The 22,203-nt window shown below is 38.2% G+C and overlaps 1 protein-coding gene across 1 annotated transcript in view; it reads right to left on the reverse strand.

Moving 5' to 3' along the window:
• LOC107035878 overlaps positions 1 to 22,203 on the reverse strand; it is a 93,058-nt gene that overhangs the window by 31,787 nt on the left and 39,068 nt on the right. Inside the window, exon 2 of the mRNA XM_015253505.1 lies at positions 10,300 to 10,439. Within this exon, the coding sequence (XP_015108991.1) occupies positions 10,300 to 10,438 (139 nt within the window). The 5' untranslated portion in view covers position 10,439. The remainder of the gene's footprint in view (positions 1 to 10,299; positions 10,440 to 22,203) is intronic.

The raw sequence follows: 22,203 nt of genomic DNA on the forward strand, positions 1-22,203 counted from the left end.
AAGGGTCAGATTTGTTAACACTTTCTTTTTTTATTTGGACAATGCATGCAAGCGGAGGGGCAAGAGTGGCTAGAATAGATTCTGCAACCTTCTCCGCTTGTTGGATAAAAATGTCAAGCCTCCGCATACATGCATCTCCCCTCCACCCTCCCGTGAAATGTCGATTTTCGAGATTAAAAAAAAAACAATAATTGCATTTTTTATTTCAATAACGCATGAGTAAATAGGGATATGAACGCAGATTTAATATAGGCCCATAGAATTACGGGGACCGGCAAGGATTTGGAAAGTCTGAATGCAAGTCCTGCTTACACCTAACACGTGCTGAAGTGGGACATAACCAGAGGTAGAAAGGTCTCGGAAGCACTTGGGAAGAGGCTTCCCAAAACCTATCCAGTTCTAAACGGAGAGACCTAAGTAGAACTTGTCAGGTCCAATTATTCGACTCGGGAGCGTGAATAGAGAATTTGGAGTGAATAAGAGTTAAAAGAGGGCTGTTGTATATAATTCATTATAATGAATATGTTCGGGATGATCAATTGATAGAGTATCGTGATGAATTTATCTGTAATGAATTTATTAAACACGTAACGGCAGGCCTCAGGTGGTAACGGATTAATCAATTCTGATTATGACGACGGGATGGAGTCGTCTGCAATGAATTAGCTGAATCCGCAAAGACTTGAGACACATCTCTTTCCGCCTCAAGCAGGTCTAAATAACAGCCGATTCACGCCAAATCAGCAGGACACAAAAGCCGTTGCTGGGGATGTTCGTCTCAATTTTTATTTTCGGAAAAGAACATTTGAAAAATATTGACAATTGAGGGAGTTATGAGGGAATTATGAGAATTGCTGTTTTTCGCGGGGTTTCAAGCTATCAAATGGCCCGGTGCTCTTCAAGAATATGAAAAACTCTTCAAAATGAGACGTCATACGCAACATTATCTTTAGCTTGACGGACTTTATACGAGAAAACGTTTTTTTAAATCGTTAATTGTTCAAAAAACTAATTTTTTTCGATCTGAAATTTTCACCAAAAATGATCAATATTGTCAAGAATTTTGGCGCCAATTAGACTTTGTCTTTCGCTGTAGTTCGACGGTTGTTAATTTTTTCATTGAGACAAGTATTGAAAATGACTGAAAATCGCCATTATTCATACAATTATCGCCCAAATAAGTGAATATTTAATTAAATATTAGCAACTGGTAGAGGTTAGACTCATTATATTTTCTATTGTTCATCTTCCGTATGATTTTTTGAGTGAAAAATTATTATTTCTCTAATTAAACAATGGAAAAACATTTTTCAAAGAGCTTTCATTGGTTGGTAATCGAGAATCCAACTAAATTGACTCATTTTTAATTAGTCAATTGAATATTTACTGATTTGGGGGAAAATTGCAGGAAAAATAGCGATTTTCGGTTCTTTGAATACTTAGAATACTCCCTTGAATACTTTAAATACTCCCACAGACAAAAATAATAACGGCCGAACTACAGCGAAAGACAAATTTCAGATTAAAAAAAATATCTTTGTTAGTAATTAACGATTGGACAAAAAAAACGTCTTCTCCTATAAACCCCGTCAAACCGAAGATAATGCTATATATAACGTTTCATTTTGAAGGGTTCATGTTCTTAAAGTGTACCAAAGCGTGAGTTGATAGCTTGAAAACCCGCAGAAATAGCTCGGCCAGTTTGTACAGAATATTTTTTTGGACAAAAACTAGCAGTTTTCAAAAAATCATAACTCCCTCGATTATCAATATTTTTCAGTTTTTCTTTTTTCAAAATATTTGTCTACTCGCCATCTTTTCAGAAAAAATGAGACAAGAATCCTCAGCCTCGGCTTTTCTGGCCAGCTGATTCGGCGTGGATTTGCTCACAACTTGACCCAATATTTTTTTCCTAAAACTGTGTGAAACCAGCTGCACAGCCAAGTAATTAAACCTTAACCCAACGTAAACGACTATGTCCCAGGTATAGTAAAGTGTCTGGATGCGTCTCTGTTGCGGTATCAAAGAAAACCACGTGCCTCAGCTGACATCCTCATCCAGGATGAGGATCGTACACAGATTCTGGTTAATGGTTAACGGAATCTTGTGTGAACACTGGAGTAAATTTACAGCGATGAACCCAAAGGGCTCTGTACCTAAGTCAGTTTAGAATTTGACCCTCATAAAAGATCGAAATTGGGTAAGTGGTGAAAACGAGACACCATAGAGATTGGGTAACCACGGTAAGCGAATAGCGGCGTAAAACGAAGAAAGATGAGGATATACCCGAGTGGACATTGATTGATTGTCGTTCACTGGCCACGACTGTACTCCTGTCACCGTGAAATTGCATTCCACCACTGCTGAGGCTCACCTCAATGACGCAAGCTTAATAAAGCGAGTTTGCAGTTACTTAATTCTGAGATAAATCCGATGAAAAGTCCAGATGCAATTTCTTCGTCTTATTTTTTTATCCTCTTCAGGTACTAAAATGAGTTTTATAGTTTACCTCCATTGCCACTGTTTACCACTTTCATTTCGAATTTACCTTTTCCTGGGAGATGTATCACACAATTTCAGAAAACGAGGACACTAAACACGAAATGAGGGAGAAAATTGAGGTAGAAAAAAAAATAGGGAAGCCTGCTTTTCTTCCCGAACTTTACGACCTTTTGGATCTCGTTGATTTAACTTGCAAAGCCTAAGGGACTGTTAATAAGAATCCAACTCTAGGCCACTTTATGCCAGTCGCAAATCATGTCGCTGCATATAATGTAACCTCTTTAGTTATCTCTCTAGGCCCCGTTTTTTCGTACATATAATTCTCGTGAAAGATGAGGGGCTGTGAAAAGCCTGAGAATGTTCTCCTTTCACGAGCAGACGAAAAATTTTCTACCGTAGGATGCTTCAACGACTAACGCAAATGACTCGAATTCCAGGAGAGACATTATCCACATAACTTCCGGTATAATTTCCAAGTTTTTTTTTCATCATGTCACTCATATCTCCAACGATAAATTGAATGAACTAGCAATTATCGTTTGCATTAAACAATTTTCATTAGTGATAATGAATCCAATAGGTGAGGTATCATTAATCATCAAATTTGTTGAGCGTAATTGGTGGTGAAAAAGTGGGACGAATTGAAGGAAACTATTCTCTTTAAGAGTGAACGGCCGCAGGAGCCGAGGCAGGAGCGCTCAACTCAATCCACTCCACTACGTATTCCTCCCTCCATCATTCATGGTTCAAGCTCCCGTCAAAAAAGCAAAAGCCACATCCTACCGCAGTTGGCTGGCTTCTGAATTATTCAAAGAGATGGCGGTTCGACAGGACAATTACATGAGTTGTGGGAGGTGAACGAGAAGGAATCAATCTTTAGGTGGTAATGGGTCCGTGAAATTAGTAATCTGGAAATTGTGCTGATTGCGAGACCTGCGGTCTTTTCGGCTACTTGCGACTGTTTTTGGCCGATTAGAATCTCATTCATCTTACTTTGGATCGTAAAATGTCCTGAAATGGATCATAAACGAAGGAGATGTTCCATCAGGAAGTGCCCAACATCTTTACGGGTCCAATGTCGTTAAAATGGGGTGAAAAAACCTAGAAGTTGATGAGGCGATGGGCTTGGCGATTAAAATCCACAGAGACAGTGATGACGTCATACTCAAATGATGGTTTTTCATCATGATTTGTTGCTAATAACATTCCTGAGACAGCCTGACATTAAGTTGATGAGAATGGCTGAATAACTCTTCGTGTCACTAACAAATTCGAGAGTACAATTGACAAAATTGAGCAAATTGCATTCATTACAAGGCTCTCCGGAGTGTCTCTGGATATTTTCTGTCATTTTTGAACAATTACAAACTCATTCATCTTAGTTTAGATCGTACAATGTCCTGAAATGGATCGTAAATGAAGACGTTCCATCGGGAAGTTGCCAACATCTTTACGAGTCCAATTGATGTTAAGTTGATCAGAATGGCTGAGTAACTCATCGTGTCACTAGCAAATTTGAGAGTACAATCGAATGAGGTATGTAATTTGAAGGAGAAAAAATCAATTTTCAGATGGTAATGGGTTCTTAAGTTAGTGATCTGCAAATTATGTTTATTACAAAGCGCTCTGGAGTGTTTCTGGCTATTTTCTGCTGTCTTTGGACGATTACAAACTCATCCATCTTACTTTAGATCGTACAATATCCTGAAATGGATCATAAACGAAGGAGCTGGTCAATCGGGAAGTGCCCAACATCTTTGCGGGTCCAATGTCGGTAAGATGGGGTGAAAAAAGCTGGAAAATGACGGGGCGATGGGCTTGGCGATTGAGATCCTCAGAGACAGTCATGACGTCATACTCAAATGATGGTTTTCATCATGATTTATTGCTAATGACATTTATGAGACAGGTTGATGTCAAGTTGATGAGAATGGCTGAATAACTCTTCGTGTCACTAGCAAATTCGAGAGTACAATCGAACGATTTATGTTAGTTGAAGGAGAAAAAAATTAATCTTCAGGTAATAATGGGTTCATGAAATTAGTAATCTGTAAATTATATTGATTACAAAGCCCTCTGTAGAGTTTCTGGCTATTTGCTGCTATTTTTGGACGATTACAAACTTATCCATCTTACTTTGGATCGTAAAATGTCCTGAAATGGATCATAAACTCTTGTAGATGTTCAACAAGACAGTGCCCGGCATCGCTACGGATTCAGAGTCGTTGCAGTGCGGATGAAAAAAGCTAAAAAAGATGACGAGGCGACGAATTTGGTGGATGACATCCTCAGACAGTGCTGACGGTCATCCCAAAATGATGGTTTTTCATCATTATTTATAACTAATGACATTTATGAGACAGGTTAATGTCAAGTTGATGAGAATGGCTGAATAACTCTTCGTGTCACTAGCAAATTCGAGAGTACAATTGAACGAATTATGTTAGTTGCAGGAGAAAAGATAAACCTTGAGCTTCAGAATGAATTCTTAGATTAGTAATCTGCAAATTGGGCCGATGACAAAGCTCTCTGTTGTGTTTCTGGCTATTTTCTTCTGTTTTTGGACGATTGCAGACTCATCCATCTTACTTTGGATCGTAAAATGTCGTGAAATGGATCATAAACTCTCAAAGATGTTGAACAAGACAGTGCCCGGCATCTCTATGGGCCCAATATCGTTAACAGTGGGGATGAAAAAAGCTAAAAGATAATTAGGCGATGAACTTAGTGGATGACATCCCCAGAGAGTGATGACGGTCATCCTTAAATGATGGTTTTTCATCATTTGCAACTATTGACATTCATGAGACAGATTGACGTTAAGTTGATGAGTGGCTGAATAACTCTTTGTGTCACTAGCGAATTCGAGAGTACAATTGAACGAGTTATGTTAGTTGCAGGAGAAACGATAAACCTTGTGCTTCAGGATGAATTCTTAGATTAGTAATCTGCGAATTGGGCCGATGACAAAGCTCCCTGTTGTATTTCTGGCTATTTTCTTCTGTTTTTGGACGATTGCAGACTCATCCATCTTACTTTGGATCGTAAAATGTTCTGAAACGAATCATAAACTCTCAAAGATATTCAACAAGACAGTGACCGGCATCTCTACGAGTCCAATGTCGTTACAGTGGGGTGAAAAAAGTTAAAAGATGACGAGGCGATGAACTTGGTGGATGACATCCTCAGAGATAGTGATGAGATCATCCTCGAACGATAGTTTTTCTTCATGATTTATAACCAATGACATTTATGAGACAGGGTAGTGTCAAGAGAATGAATGGCTGATAACTTTTCATGTCACTGGCAAATTCGACAGCACAATTACACGAGTTATGGTAGTTAAAGGAGAAAAAATCAATCATCAATGGTGATGGGTTTATGAAATCAGCGATCTACAAATTGCGTTAATTGAGATGCTCTCTCTGCGATTTTTACGGCTATCTGCTGCTGATTTTGGATAACCCCTGACATTCATTTCACTTTAGGTCGTACAATGTCCCCCAGCGGATGATAAACCCTCAAAGATGTTCAACAAAGCATTTTTACAGATCCAATGTTGTTAAAGCAGGGTGAAAATAACCAGCATATAACAGGGCGTTGAACTAGGTGGTTGAAATCCTCAGAGACAGTAATGACACCATCTTCAAACGATGGGTTTTTATCATGATTTGTACCGCTACAAATCGCTTTATTATGACAGACGAAACCCATTCATCTTCCTCTCTCCATTCTCATTCTCGTGAAAGAAATGTTAGCAATCCCTAAAGCGGATATAACGACGACACTTTTGGGAGCTGTCAGAGAAGATTACACGTGGTAAGCGCGATGATACGAGCGTGTTGCTACAGGCTACCAGTAATTTGAATTCCTTGGGTAGGATCATTTCCCTTCAGGAAGTCAAAAGCCTCGGAGTCCTGAAATGTGTATATCCCTTCTGGGAGCACCGGGTAAACCTCATATGTGGGAATTACACCTTCTCCCTCGTACGCTGGGTTACTGGGTAACCCTCTGGCTATTTACAACCATGGACGGAGGGCTTGGACTCACCCTCTACTGCAGTCCTTCAATCATCTAGACCCAACTAACATTGGACGTTTTCCCTTCGTGTAGACATTACGCACATGAGTATTTACCGGCCCGCGGTGAATAACACGACTGACGACTCGTGGCAAACCCCGGGGGCCATCAAATATTTAACCCCCGGATTGGAAATAATTTCGGAAAAATTATGGCTCGAAAATTGGCTTTAAGGACAAATTGACTGATGAGGGTCATCTCTAGACTTGATCGCCTCAATAGAGTATAGGGTGATGCATCGGACAGTTATGGAACGTGCTAATGTCAAGAGGTTTTTGATGATGAAATATCGAAATACTCAAGTTGAGGGGTGAACATGGGTATTAACTCTTCGTGTCACTGGCAAACCATCCACAATACTCATACGTATGCCATTAATGCACGTAATCTCGGATTCTCAACGGGAGAGGCTGTATGCCACTGGCATAGTCGCTCCCGCTTCAGTATCTAGTCGTGTCATGTGCACATTCTCGTAGGTTACATGCCTTTCGACGGTCACGATTTCAATCACGCCCTTTGACTTCTCTCGGGCCAGGGAAGGATGCCATGCAAGCCCGAAATTGTTAGTAAATTATAGCCAAATATTGAGATTAAATTGCTGGACATTTTTCGGGGCGAATGGGGTGGGGTTCATTTGGAATGTGTATGGGATGCCGATGATATTCTTTCACTAAATTCTTTCACTAAATACTTTTTCTCGCTTCGCAAAGGGTTCTTATTTCGATGACTAGTACTTCTCGTTATTTCTTCGTCCCTAACTCGCTGAAGTACATCACTACTGAGTTTTGAATGATCTTTATTAAACAACCACTATATCGAGGATTTGCGAACTATTGATTCTTGGGCTGAAGTATCTGAAAATATAGCGAATGAGCTCTCTGGATCCATGCGATAATAAGCACATACGCTGATAGAATGATTCATTTATTCCAAACGAGATTCGTTAACTATTAACGAATGGTAGAGTTGAATATGACCAAATGAATATTCGTTAATAGTTAACGAATGGTTCACTTGAATGGCGAAAGTCAAGTCAAACAAGGCTCCTCAAATATACATTCGTTAACTATTAACGAATGAACATTTGGTGGGACCGAATAGACCCTAACCTCCAACCAAAATCCATTCGTTAACAATAACTAATCCGTTCTATCAGTGTACGACATTTGTCTGGGAGTAAGTAAATATGGGATTCTCAGAAAAACCAGTCTGGCAGTGAGTCCGGCGTTTTATTATCGTCGTTGGCAGGCGTGTCAATTTTAAAATCACGAATTAATTGCACGGTTCGCACTACGCCAATGCGCCGTGCAGATGATTTCGAAGAGCTGAAATCACTTGATTTCGGAGTGATTTCTGAATGATTTCAAGCGAGAGTGGCGTCGTAATTTTGGGAGTGAGTAGCCCCTCAGATCAATGTTTGAAACGTTAATCCATCGATCATTTCGTGGGCCGAAGTGCTCGCGCTGGGTCAGGTGGATGGAAACACAATTTTCTTTCTCTATAAATAGAAATGGAATAGAAGGAAACTTTGATGCTCGTACATTAAAGGTTTTTCCCCTCACAGGCATCCATTTCGCGGGAAACTCCTCGGATAATAATCGATCACATACCGCACAAAAGCCCCTCGTCATTCGATACCTGAGGTAGCTTTAACTTCGGCTGCTTCAGGAACGTATCAAATCCCAACATAACGACGGGTAAACGTGTATGGCTGTATATGTTACGTTATATCCTGGGGAAAATAGTACATCGATGGTTCGCTGCGAAAAAAAAGATCAGCAGGATTTTTGTAGACAGGATCATCCACCCACGTACATATGCCACGTCCTCCTGGCCGTACATTACATGGTGGAGAGAGAAAAAAAATTACGGAAGGGGAAACGGTGAAAATGGATGACATGCGTGGAATTTATCGACTGTCAACTCGAATGACATTTTTTGTCTTTCAACTTGGAGTCAAAATTGCTCTCGTTCGAGTGTTCGATGCATTTTGAATTGTGGGGGATTCTTTTGTACATGTGTCAAAAAATGTAGCACGAACAACAGAAGTTTTTGGTACACTTCATGGAAATTTCTATCACATTATAGTTTCACTGCAATTTTGAAGAATTCTGACATTGGAAATTCCAAAAAATGAATGAAAATTGCAGGTTCGAGATCAATTCTGCTATTGTTGACGTTGAATTCGAGTTTCACTCTAGACCCGTTTTTAATTAATACCTCGAAATCTAAGCGATATAGCAGAGAGAATTTGTGTTATAAATTTTTCTAGAGCCTTCAATTCGATCTACAAAAAAGGTTATGAGGAAAATTTCCTTATTTCCCTTAGATTCGGAGATATTCCTCGAAAACTCAGCTGAGGGCTAGATCGATCTAAACCTTTTTACCGCTTCGCTACTTATTTCAGGAAGAGTAATGAAAATCAGGAAACTTCAGGAAAATAATTTGTTGAATATTCAAATAATTGAGAATTCAGGGTAATTTGATAATAAAGGTGACCCTTAGTTTATGCCCCTGGATTTTTTACCCCCATGTCCTTTATTTGGATCCGTACTGTGATTCATGTGACCCTCGATCTGATCCTTGTGACACTTATTTGGGCCCTTAATCTGACTCTTGTTACCCTTATTCTAACCCTAGTGATCCTTAATCTGACCCTCGTAACCCTTATTCTGACTCTCATGACGTTTAATCTATTGATTGTGACCCTAAATCTGACCTTCGGGACCCTTATTCTGACCCTCATGATCCTTATTGTGACCCTCGTGACCCTTATTTTGACTCTCATGACCCTCGTAACTGCCATTTTGACCCTCAATTTTTGAATCTTAATTTTGAGTACCAAATTTTCATCACCAGAAGTCAATTTGGATTTTCATAATATAGAGAGGCAGTGAAAGCTGTATAATTACGCATACATTTTCGAAAGAGAGAATACCGGAAAAATTGGTGAGAAAAAATTACTGGAAAGCTCAAGTGCCATTTTCCGTGATTTTCTTGAAAATTTTTCTCTCCGTGGATATACTTTTCCGAATGAGAAGCTATTCAGAAAAATTTATTGGAAAACATTTTCTTGAAAAAATATTATTGGCAACGAAAAAAGCTTCGACTTTTTCCGAGAATCTCATAGCTTCCGGTGAATTTCAAAATAACCTGTGTGAAATTGAACTTATTTTTATTTTCATCGAAGTGGAAAAGAGGGAATAGTGGGAGAACCCGGGAATTCTATTGATTCTTTGCCTTGACAATTTCCGAGAAACTTCAAAAGGTGCAGTATTTCAACAGGGGAATTACGAGACGTAAACAAACACATCCAACACACCCGATATTTCGATATACCGAGAATATGAGAGATATTATTGTGGGAGAATGCAATCCGAGATATATTTTATCGTTTTTTCTCGGGAAACTGGAACTGTCGGAAGTTGTCTATTTTTGATACCTATTATCCGATGAAATGATCCGGAAATTCAGCTACATGAGCAAGCATCTTACCTTTTCAGTCATACACTCAACTATTTTTCACTCTCATCTCTACTTAACAATGAGTCGTTCTTAATCAAAGGAAAAATGAATTAACAAATAAGCGATTTAGGGACGAACAATGGCAACAGGGTTTAGCACGACCCATTGTAGGAAGATTAATTAATCCAGGGCTGATGGGGGATAGATGGGGTGTAACAAATATTTTTTGAACAATGGAATGTTTGCACTCACTGGAGAGAAAGAGATCTTGGAGGGCCTGGGCAGCTTGACAGAGTAGAGCCCAGGTTTCTGCAGCGGCTAAGCCGGTGCCTCTCAGTGCGAGGACGTCTCCAGCTACCACTGGCAGCGCGCCATTGACCTCTGTAGGCATTCTGAAAGTAAACAGAGGAAGAAAATAAATAAACAGGAACACCTAAAGTGAGGAAATCACATCGATCATTATTACTGAGAATCACGTGATGATGATGAATCAGTTTCAAGTGTATTGTTGACAAGTTTTTGATAGATATATCCACTGTTAGAGAAATAATTGAAATTTCATGGAGAGTTGAGTTGTAATTTTTGGGAGAGCAACATGAAATTCGTTGGTTTTAGGGTCGGATCGTAAAATTTTCCATTTCAACGAAAATTCAATGAAATTCAACGTTTTTGAGCATCACAAAGACGAAAGTTTCTCAATATACTTGAATTTTTCATCAGAACATCAATATTCAGTACCAAATTACACTGAATTTAAATTTATTGAAATTTTCCTGATCTACATTAACCCCTCACGGACGGAGCCCTTTTGTTTCTAAGCGTGGAGTACGCTTGATACAACGAGAATGTAACGACTTCTAATCAACGGAAAATTATGAAACCGATATGCAATTGAAGCTACAGTATTCGTTTTTCCGTTGTTTTGTGCTTGGTTGAGTTAAATTCTACAGTTTTGGAAATAATTAATTTTAAAGAGAGTCATTCATATTTTCATAGGCCGATGCATGGCATCGACTCCGTATGTGTGGGGTTAATTTTCGTGGAATAATTGAACTGAAATTTCCAGTTTCCATTAATTTTTCCATGAAAGTTTCAACGAAATTCCTTGGAATTTCAGCGAAAGTATAATATTGTTCTTTTCCTCCCTCTCAACTGAATCACCACTCTCTATCCCGTCATTACTTTATCGTTGTTTTTAGTTCGTGAACGGATCCTGTCCCTTTTTATATCTTTTATTTATTTCTTTCGCCCCAATATTTCTGATAAATATTTAGTCTTCATGGAAGGTCATTCATTTAACAATATGATGATAAAATTTTTCATCATCTCACTCCCAGTAAAAACTCATGAATTTTCGTGAATTCTACTCAATACTTGAAATTTCTCAACCATTTTTTCCCTAAATCCGATTCAATGTCACTCTCATGAGATTTATTATAATAATATCTTCCATGAAATTTCCAAAAAAATTTCAACAGTGCTGGTGCGTTTATCCTATAGCATGTAGTCACCATAAAACTTCATCATACAAACGTTAAAAATATAAAAATGCAGACACATTCGAAACGAGTTTTTTTCCAGTTATTGATTGTGATGTCCATAAATGGCAATGCAATAGTCCGAATGAATCGCCACCATCATGAGAATTAAGTGGGAGATAAATCACTTATCCCCATTGAAAATTGAATTGCATCTGGCAAACGTGCGATGAGCAACTAGCCAGTCACCTAACGCTGAATCACAGGGACAAGTCACTTCGATTGAACCAAACCGCCCACCCACTGATGCCCCCGACTGCGCCCTTAATGGAGTTATCGCCGCCGTTTCAATCTCCACATTTCTACTTCGATCAGCCTATTTTTAGCATCCTCTATCAGCCATTAAATCTCAAACATCCTTCCTGTCATCCCTGATTCGTCCGGTTTCCACGAATAAAAAAATGAGAGCTGCGAACGAAGAAAAAATCAATTTACGAAGATTCAACATTTTCTCCCGCTCCTATAAAATGAATGCTCCCATTTCTCGGTCCAACGGCGTCAGGGGAAATTCGTTGGTTGCATGTGCAAGTTTTAAAATTTTAGTTGCACATCATGAGATCATGGAACTCGCCGCTACATCTCAATTTTTGAATAATTTAGTGGGCGATTTTCCAGGGAAAATGTGTGGGTTGAGGTAGATTAACATGTGTATGTTGATGTGAATGCGATATTGAGAGGGGTCAGCTGGGGTCGAGTAATAATGTCTGACTTCCAATAATTCCCGTGGCTGACCAGGCCAATATCGGTGGTATCATCCAAGTGGTAAACATCAACGTGGAGGATGACATGTCTCGTTCTAGCTCTGGTTATTGTTGGGGAAAGTGTGACGCTTTTTCACGCGGAAAAATACGAATAGGAATTTGCGAATATCATTGAAAACTAGTGTTTTGAAGATGTATTAGTTTGAAACATCAGACCCAATGATAAAAACTGAAAAATTAAGGGATTTATGGCGAGGTCAGGTGGGGTCGAGAAAAATTCAAGAAATTGATGATTTTTCAAATAAATTTTTTGATTTTTTCGAAACTTCTAAGCAAAATCTGAGAGTCCTTAGGAGAATGGGTGAAACAGAGGAATTTTTCTAAAAAATACATTTTAACACGGGCTCTAATAGGAATTCGAAAAAAAATATTAAAAATAAAAAAAAAAGTCGCCATTTTTCTGAAATTTCGCACTTGGCTGGAGCTTTCGTGGAGGAACATAAAAAAAATAATAGTAGCTTAAGAAAATTGTTTAGAAGAGATAATTAAAAACTCATGATAAATAGGAATTCTGCGTGCGCAACTTGGAATAGCGACATCGTCGAGGTTAGGAATTGTGGAGGGGTAAGCGCAGCAAATACGAATGGAGTTGTGATGCTACATTTCGCTATGGGAAGGAACATAACAGCTGAGTGAATCAGTGCTGCCAACTTGTACCTCGAACGGCACGACGTTGTGACTTTTTCTTTCCATATTAATTATTTTCCAATTATCCAAAGGACAAGCTAGAAAAATGAAAGAAGGCTTAAAATATGTGGGAAAAATTAGGAAAGTTTTTGAAAAAATATTTCGGACACAAAAATGATCGAAATAGAACGAAAATTTGTGATTGAAATTTTGTGATTGAAAAAACTTCCAAAGTGTATCGGAAATTTCACACGGAGAGAAATGTTCAGTAAAAATTACGAAAGTCACAATTCGCTCACCGATTACGGAATCGACTCAGAAAATTGAAGTGACCGTATCGTAATTTTTCACAGGAGATTCAGATAAAAATTACGGAACGCTCCGGAAAAATTCCGTGACAGTTCCGTAAAATTTCCTACAACCACATTTCGCTCCCAAATTACAGAAAAGATACGTCATTTTTACTGAATATTTCTCTCCGTGCAGACAAAAATTGTTAACAGTGTATTTCAGGAGAAGAGTGGCACATTTCCATGAAAAAATGTATGATATTTACACATGAACTGAACAAAAAAACCATTCACCTCCCATTTTCCCTCGATACCAACCTCAGACATCGTCGACAGGTGCATCGGCCCTTGGGGGCACTCTTGCGTTTATAATTTCGTGCGGTGCAATTTGACTCGCTGGCACTGCTGGTAGATAATACACCAGGCACGAGACAACGACGAGAAATAAAAAAAATAGGAAGACGAGGTCAAACATCAAAAGTGAGTTCAGTGTCATTAACTGCATTGTGGGCTTTTAACCTTATTCACCATAACACCACCATAATCATCAGGTTATCTACGCTCCGGTGTGCCGCATTGTCAATCAGTCACTCGTTCAACTATTCCAACACTCGTTCTCACCGCTATTATTATTATTTGCACTCGCGTGTTTTCTATATCGATTTCAATTTTTATTCTCGGTCCATTGTGATGACATTATTGACATCTGTCGTGGGGATTTACTCACACTCTTCTAAACACATGAAAAATTCTCTCAATTTTTGCAGNGCGCCCACACCCGCGTCGGGCCTTCGTGACGAAAAATAGTATATGCCATTCGGGCGATAGCGTTGGTTTGTGAGTCGTGTGGAGTTTGCAACACTCGGCATGGCAAGCGTCCGACTCGGATCGCCTTCGGCGATCCTCGTCTCCTGCTTGCCACGCCTCTTGCTGCAACTCCACACTCCTCACAAACCGCCGCTTATCGCCCTCATGACATAATGTACTATTACGTCAGTTTCAATTGTTATTTTCAGTCCATTGTGATGACATTATTGACATCTGCCGTAGGGATTTACTCACACTCTTCTAAACACATGAAAAATTCTCTCAATTTTTGCAGTTTTTTTTTCAAATAAACAAATGGGCGATTGCATCGTTTTTCCGGGTGAATTGTTTACAATTCAACAACAATTCTTAGGGATAATAATTTATTAGAATGATATTAATTGAAAGAATAATTAATAAATCATTAATAATTTATTAAAACAATATTAATTGAAAAAATAATTAATATTATGCTAATAAATTTGTATGGATTTTAGTTTTTTTAGGAAATTTGTCTAACATTCACTCGATAGAATGAACCTCATGTGGCAATTTTTATTGCTCCTTCCTGAATATTATGGATAAACAAATTTATGTCAGTTTCAACTGTTATTTTCAGTCCATTGTTCCATGCAGTTTTGTAATGTAAAAAATATATATAGGATAGTATATATGTATACAGTACAGAATCCTATCATAAAAAGGAGAAAGTAAATCGATCTCGAAAATCTCGAATAAGCGTGAGCGTAAGACTGAAACCGAAGCGCCACTACGTGAGAAGATGAGAACGCGCGTGCGTAGCACGCGCGGCCGATCACGTACAAATAAAAATAAAAAAGAACGAAAAAATCAAAAGAGAAACGAAGAAGAAGATGAAAACGATTCCGAATAAATTATTCAACAATTAAATTCTCGTTATGAAAGACTTTGTTAGAACCATTCATTTTTCCTGCTTTATTATGGAGATAAAAATTAATGAAAGCAAGAACCAGTAAGGTTTTACTATTCTGGCACTCATGGAAAACAATACGCGCGTGCCCTGTTCTATTTTTTAGCAAAACGAGACCGAACGCGCGCTACAGCGCGCTGTACTTGTAACAATAATAATTAGAAATCTCAAAATTAAATGAATGCTGAATTAAATTTGCCGCCTAAGACGACTGTGAACCAATGAGGAATAAGCGTGATAGACTTGCGAGATATCGATAGTTATAGACTCTAAAAGTGTATGTTCTTTTTAGAACGAGATTGGCTGCGCGTGCTACGCAGGCGCCTTCTCATCTCCTCACGTAGTGGCGCTTCGGTTTCAGTCTTACGCTTACGCTTATTCGAGATTTTCGAGATATTTCGAGATCGATTTCCTTTCTCCTTTTTACGATAGGATAGGAAACGTGGTGTATAGATGTATCATCACTATGTGCCAATAATGCCACGAATTATGAAGTATTTGGTTAATATTTACGATCCAATGACTGAATGAAAGCACTGTTCGATGGATTCCTAAAATTGTGCAACTGTGGAATGAATTTAGACCAGACATAAATTTATTCTAACGATTTGTTTGGCTAACGGGGCTTGGAGCAACCGGCCGTAAGAATTAAATGAAAGGGTAATTATTCATTTGAGCGTGGACTATGTGCAATATTGCTTCAATATAGCATAAATATCTGATGAATTCGAGAATGCTCGGATTTAGGAGTTTCCATTCGCAAGCACAAATCCTCAGAAATTAATAATTCCGGGGTTAGTAGCCCCCAAATCGAATATAATGAAGCTCACGTGAAAATTTGAATTCCTCTTACCTAAATGTTATGTATAAACAAAACAGAATAGATTTGTGAAACCATCGTTCGAAGTTCGGGACGGGTAAATGTCGAGGGAGACTCGTGGAAACTGGTGCTTGATATATTTGCATGTGATGTATATTACGTTAACACAATCAATGGTTATCGGACATTTCATCCACCCATCTGTACGCCTGAGAAAATTGTTGAATGATACCCAAAAAAAAGAAAAACGAAATTTCCAAGGGATTTAAATCCAAATTGTAATGGAAAAACGAGATAATTACGAGAACTTTATCCATGTTATTTTGCATGGAACTAGTGGCTTTAGAGAAAAATATCGGAACATTTTTCCTAAATGTCTTCGAAAATGACGGAAAATTTCACATCCCGGAATGTAATCTTGGAGTGAAATTTAATTAAATGAAAAATACTCCGCGTCCAGGGAAATCTTCCTTCCATCAAGTGAAAAATTCCAGAGTTTCAGAATTTTTCCTCAAATTCTAAGAAATGAAAATTAAGTTTTCGATCTCAATTTGTAATAATTTCCGTTTATTTATTTATTCATCTCAATATTGACGAACAAATATTAACTCATCGAGAATTTTCACGTGTAAAAGTGCAAGATTTAGAGAAAAATATCTGAAGTTTTTTTAATTCCGTAAAAAATTAAAAAGTTCTATGAAGAAATTTGAAATATTTCTGAATCTACTCTGTTTTTGTTCATCAATTAGAGTTTTATAATTTTCTGTCAATTTCTAAAAAATAATAATTGAATTTGTATCCTCAATTTCTATTGATTTTCATCTATTTATTCATTTATTTGAATACTGAGGAAGAAATATTAACGCCTGAGCAATTTTCTCATGTGCAACTAAGAAATTAGAAAAAAAATACCAGCTGTTTTTTACATTCCGTAAAGATCTCAATAAACCTCGAAATCTGTTTAGAATCTACTCATTCCCCTTAACCCCTGAATTTATTAACCCTATCAAGAAGTGAAAAATGGTGAAAACCGTTTAATAAATGCCCTCAATTTTTCCGACCGAGCGTGATTAACATGTAAATCAGAATAAAACGTAATTATAAATCTCGAGTCGCAACGTAAGTGGAAAATTACGTGGGCTGAGAATAAACCTGCGCATTAATTTCCGGGATTGATTAATTCTCGTTCTGTGACGTCGCATGCGTGCGACGTGAAACCCACGCTCTCTCTAATTACCCAATTCGGTACAAAATAAATAGCACAATAAAGCAAAAAAAAGTTGATTCCCCGCTATTCCAATTTGATTTTCTTTTTAATTAAATCCGGAAGAGCCACAGGAAATCGACATTTTTGGGAATTTTTCACCGCAAAGAGTGACAAATTACATTTGATTGGGATTCACAAAAGTTCAATTGAATGAAACTTCAATTGAATCAATTTTTTTAATTGAGCACTCCTTTTTCGTTCGAGAATTCTTTTTTATCATATTCTGCTGAAAACCGTCATTTCACGGATCGTTTTTTGTTCGTGAAATAGTGACCAATGACCAATGAGAGCGCGGCATTTCATTCGGTTTTTCGTAAAATATTCGGCTATTATCGACTGTACGTGTACGAATATTTTACGTATAGCCGATCGTACCCGAATCGCATATCGCGCTCTCGTAGCGTCCAGACGGCTAGGGAAAACAGCGCCGCCGAACCATCGTGTCAGTGAAGTGAATCACGCAATGGTCGATCAGCTGACGAGTTGATTGAGCATTTAACGAAGTTGTTGTTGCGGGCCGTGAATATCTAAAATAAAAACTCCTTTATTATTCCCTGAATTCGAGGAGAATGGCTGGATATGTATTCGACAGTGACCCAGAAACATGTTCCGAAGACTTTTGTTTTAATTTAATTTTTAAAGACTGAATATAATTCTTAAAACCCCTAATAATTGGAAGCAAAGTTGATTGAGAATATTGTCAAAGATGTTTTCTAGTACGAGAATATCACTACAATTAAAACGTTTTTTTATATAATAATTCAGCAACAATATACAAATGATTCAAGATTTAGCTGAATTGACTAATACGATTTTTCAGAATTTCACCAATAATGGGTATTTAAAATTTATAAGAATATTCTGGAATCTATAAATTCCCTCTCTTAATCATCAATATTTTATTTTTCAACATTTGATGAACCCATGAAAACACCAAATCAATTCCGAATCAATTAAATAATGAATTTGTCGTTTATGACACAAAATTGCAGCTGTGTTTTCACCAATTATTCTGTAATTTGCAATTTTTTGGTTGAAAACAATCTATTCGAAATAAAGATTTTCTTCTTCACCTTCCTGTTTTTTATTTTATTGTTCGTTTTTTTTCTGTGGGGGGACCCCCTCCCATGCCTCCACCTCCCCCCCCAGAAATTTTGAGATAAAAGTGATAACGGTTTTCAGCAAAATACGAAAAAAGTTATATTCGTCACGTGGACGTAATGCGCCAGATTGGTTTCGTGAAAAGTCACTAGCAGGTGGCGCTGCCGAGGCGAAACCGAGGCCGTAATCTGGTGCATTGCCTCCTTGTAACGAAGATAATCATTTCTAAAAAGTCACATCATTTTTTCGATTATTGTCGCCTTTGTGGTTTATTCTCGACTTGTTTTTCTCTGTGTTCATACTACTTTAAAATACCCTGAGAAATACTTCCAAAGGCAGTCTTTACGTAACCTCATTTGTGACTGCAATATATCTCCGCCTAAAACCGATTATTCACCCTTTTAATTTTGCACTTCTGGACTTGACAGAAATAAAACGAAACGTTTACGCCCCGAGAGTCACCCGTACCGCAGAAAGTCGTTCTGAGAACAATTGATCAACGATTAGCTGCGTCTGCTCGAGTACAAGTTTCTTTTGTATCGTGAAAAAAGTACCGAGTCTATCGACTGCAGCCGAGAACGTGGCTACACCACAATGACGATCGCCTGGAACAGAGAAAGAAACTGAGCCCAAGTGTGGCGAAGTGAGGGCGCAGCCGGAGTGGTGGTGAATGCGGTGGGAATTTGCTCGATGTCACTGACAATGGACTCTCCACCAATTGGAAATGAAACTTGTCCGGCGCACTACCGCACCTCCCGCGTTGAGGGACGAGCGACCGATTCCTCCGATATCTTTAACTCCGATTGAACAATTTTCTCATCAGTCTTTTCATCGGGGAATGGATAGGACCGAAGGTTTTATTGAGATCAACACGAAAGTTTATTGGAGAGCCTTTAGATATGAGAAAGTTCTTTTTTCATTCATTTCTATTTTTCTTTCGATTTTTACTCCAGATAAGGATAAGTTGAGTGAATGGAGGGAAAAATTGAGGAAAAATTACTGGAAAAGTTCAGTAATTGCGTAGGAAAATTCCGTTCTAGGTTTCTTGCTATGTCATGGGAGAAATGCAAAAAATTTTTAGTTTGAAGGACTAAAATTCATTCTGACTTTCATCGAAAAAATTTGCCATGAGGCCATATTTTTTCAACTTGAGGGACAGAAACTTTCCTCGTGAATCAGTATTCGTTCCTTAATATTCAGAAATAGAAATTATAAATGACAATTCAATAGCGAAGTAGTCAAACGGTTTAAGCCAATTTAATCTTAGTTGAGTTTTCCGGAAATATTTCCGAATTTAAGGGAGACAGCGACATTTTTATAATAACCTTTTTTGTAGAGCGAATTGAGTGCTATTCTGATAGAATGATTCATTTATTCCAAACGAGATTCGTTAACTATTAACGAATGGTAGAGTTGAATATGACCAACTGAATATTCGTTAATAGTTAACGAATGGTTCACTTGAATGGCGAAAGTCAAGTCAAAGAGGGCTGCTCAAATATACATTCGTGAACTATCAACGAATGAACATTTGGTGAGACCGAATAGACTTTAACCTCCAACCAAAATTCATTCATTAACAATAACTAATCCGTTCTATCAGTGTCCTAAAACGGCAGACAGGTAATTTTTTGCTTCATTTTTCACCCGATGAAACGCAAAATTTTCTTTTTACAAAGGATTTTTCATCAAATTTTCCGTGATTTTCTAAACAGTTTTTCCTTAACTATTGAATTCTCCAATTTAAATCTGAATTATTCCCTATCATTATCATCCCCTGAAATTAAAAAGACCCATTTCTCATTAAATCCAATTCGACAAATGAAACGCCGGCAATTACCGGAATATCCATACCCTCGTTAATTTATATCCCACCCCGAACTCGATCCATAGGGTCCAAGTGTCCCCCGCCTCCCCCCCAACAAATTCCAATTATATCAATTGAAACGGTGAGAAGGCGTTTCTCGGGAGATAATAGTTCTCCGGTTCGACCATCGAGTTATCGATGAGGCTCCTTAACCCTGTATACGTATCCACTTGTTTACGGAGAGGTCTCTCTGAGATAGGTTAAACCCACCCACAACTAGTAGTTTAGTACACGCGCACTCCAACTTATATCACAACTCGTAAATACATGACTGGTGCTCATTCCCGTGCCTCTCCCTCGCAACCCCGCCGCTCATTTAAAGAGGCGATAAGAGAAAGTGGTGGTGATAACAGCCGGGGCGTCTCCATTATGAACCATATTCCCTCTCCCCTCCCCCCGACCATAAAACATTGACAAAAAACGGTTTTTTTTTCAAAGGTTGCGGAGTGCGTCTTCACTTTTATGAAGACTAACAAAAGTGAAAATTCTTTCCAATATACAGAAATTATTGCCACTGATAAAACCATCCTAGTTAAATAAGAGACTATTCTTTAGAAAAATTGATTGATTTGTTTATTTGCAAAAGAGTTTTACAATACCCTTATTGTGAAAAAAATGATGAAATTCAAATAAAAATAAAATATAAATATGAATAAAAAAATAATGTAAAAAATAATGTACTGGAGTTTTCTCTTAGGCAGAATACACATAAAAAATTATCAACGATGAATAATTTTTTTTGCGGCATTGTAAATTTATTTCTTTTTGCTGCCCTCAACGACTCAACTGCAGTTCTTTAAACTACTTCCACCTCTCTGATTGAAACCGAAAAATTTTGCAAGCGTATGTGCAAGATTTAAAGATTTAAATTTCGCCCAGAGTTTCTTATTTCATTTTACATCCCATTATTGCTTTCTTTTTTATTCTTCCAGGCATTTAAAAAAATTTCCGAGCTCCGGCTGAAAGAAGGGGAACCCCCGTCGCCTCGTTAAGCCGTGCTAAAGCGCCACTCCGTCATAGCCGCAGCGCTGAGATTAAAAATATATTCATACACATATACAAATAAACCCGTTTTTTCAACCATAGAAATACAGTGGGTGAGTTTGCTCAGGTGATTCTGAGCGCAAGTAATTACACAAGGGAATGCTCTTACGAGCGTTGGCAAGTATGAAGGATAAACGGAAGGGAGAAAGAAGGGAAAATATAACTGAGTTGAATGAATTTTGAATGTAAATGCGGGGGAAAAATGGGAGCTTGAGGAATGGAAAATTGTTCATTCAAGTTTGCAGGTATGATCGAGTGTGATGAGCCTGGTTTGAGTTGATTTTTGAGGAAGTTAAATAAAAAATTGCTCATACCCTAGTAGAAATTTCATTGCGCAGAAACCTCGCGGCGTAAGTTGGCGCGCGACATTGCCCTTCATGGCGATGTACCTCAGAAAGGTGCGCAGCAGGGCCGTCGAGACAGGGGTGCGCGGGGTTTATGCGGGATGGACCTATCTGTGTCCGCCCTAACCTCAAATCCCGTCAATTAAGAATTCACAATCTTCAGATTATGCGTATTAATTCAAATCAATTATTGAAGGATTAATGATTTGTTAGTGAATAATAATCTCTGGCAACTGATTGATGATTATTATTATCGATAAAATGAAAAAATGGGAGCGCACCGCGTCAGTGTCGCATAGGGTTCTAGCAGCGACCTAGCTGCGGAGTACGACAGCGCACTCCGTGCGTGAATGTCGCTGCAACAGCCAATGTCGCAGAGACTCACGATTTCTACCAGGGTACACGGAGAAAAACGTTGGAGAAAAATTACCAAGCAAGTTGACTAATCGTGGAGCAACCTCCATTTCCAGTACTTTTCCACCTTAAATAGGAGAAAAAGTGCGTGATTAATAGTGAATTTTACTCCGTTGACCCGGAAAAATTTACTAAACGTGAGGGTGATTTGTACCGAAACTGTAAAATTTACCCTGTATTCCATAAAACATTCTCCCAATGAATGTGAATAATTGCTCCAATTTTTCGTATAATTTTTCTGTAACGGAGAATGATTTTTAAAGAACCCGTTTGGTGAAAATTCACTTCCATTCGTCCCCATGACCTAAACATTTAGTGACGGAAATT

The sequence above is a fragment of the Diachasma alloeum genome, unplaced genomic scaffold (genome assembly GCF_001412515.2).
Source record: "Diachasma alloeum isolate Michigan unplaced genomic scaffold, Dall2.0 Dall_scaffold_00201, whole genome shotgun sequence".
Lineage (NCBI taxonomy): Eukaryota > Metazoa > Arthropoda > Insecta > Hymenoptera > Braconidae > Diachasma > Diachasma alloeum.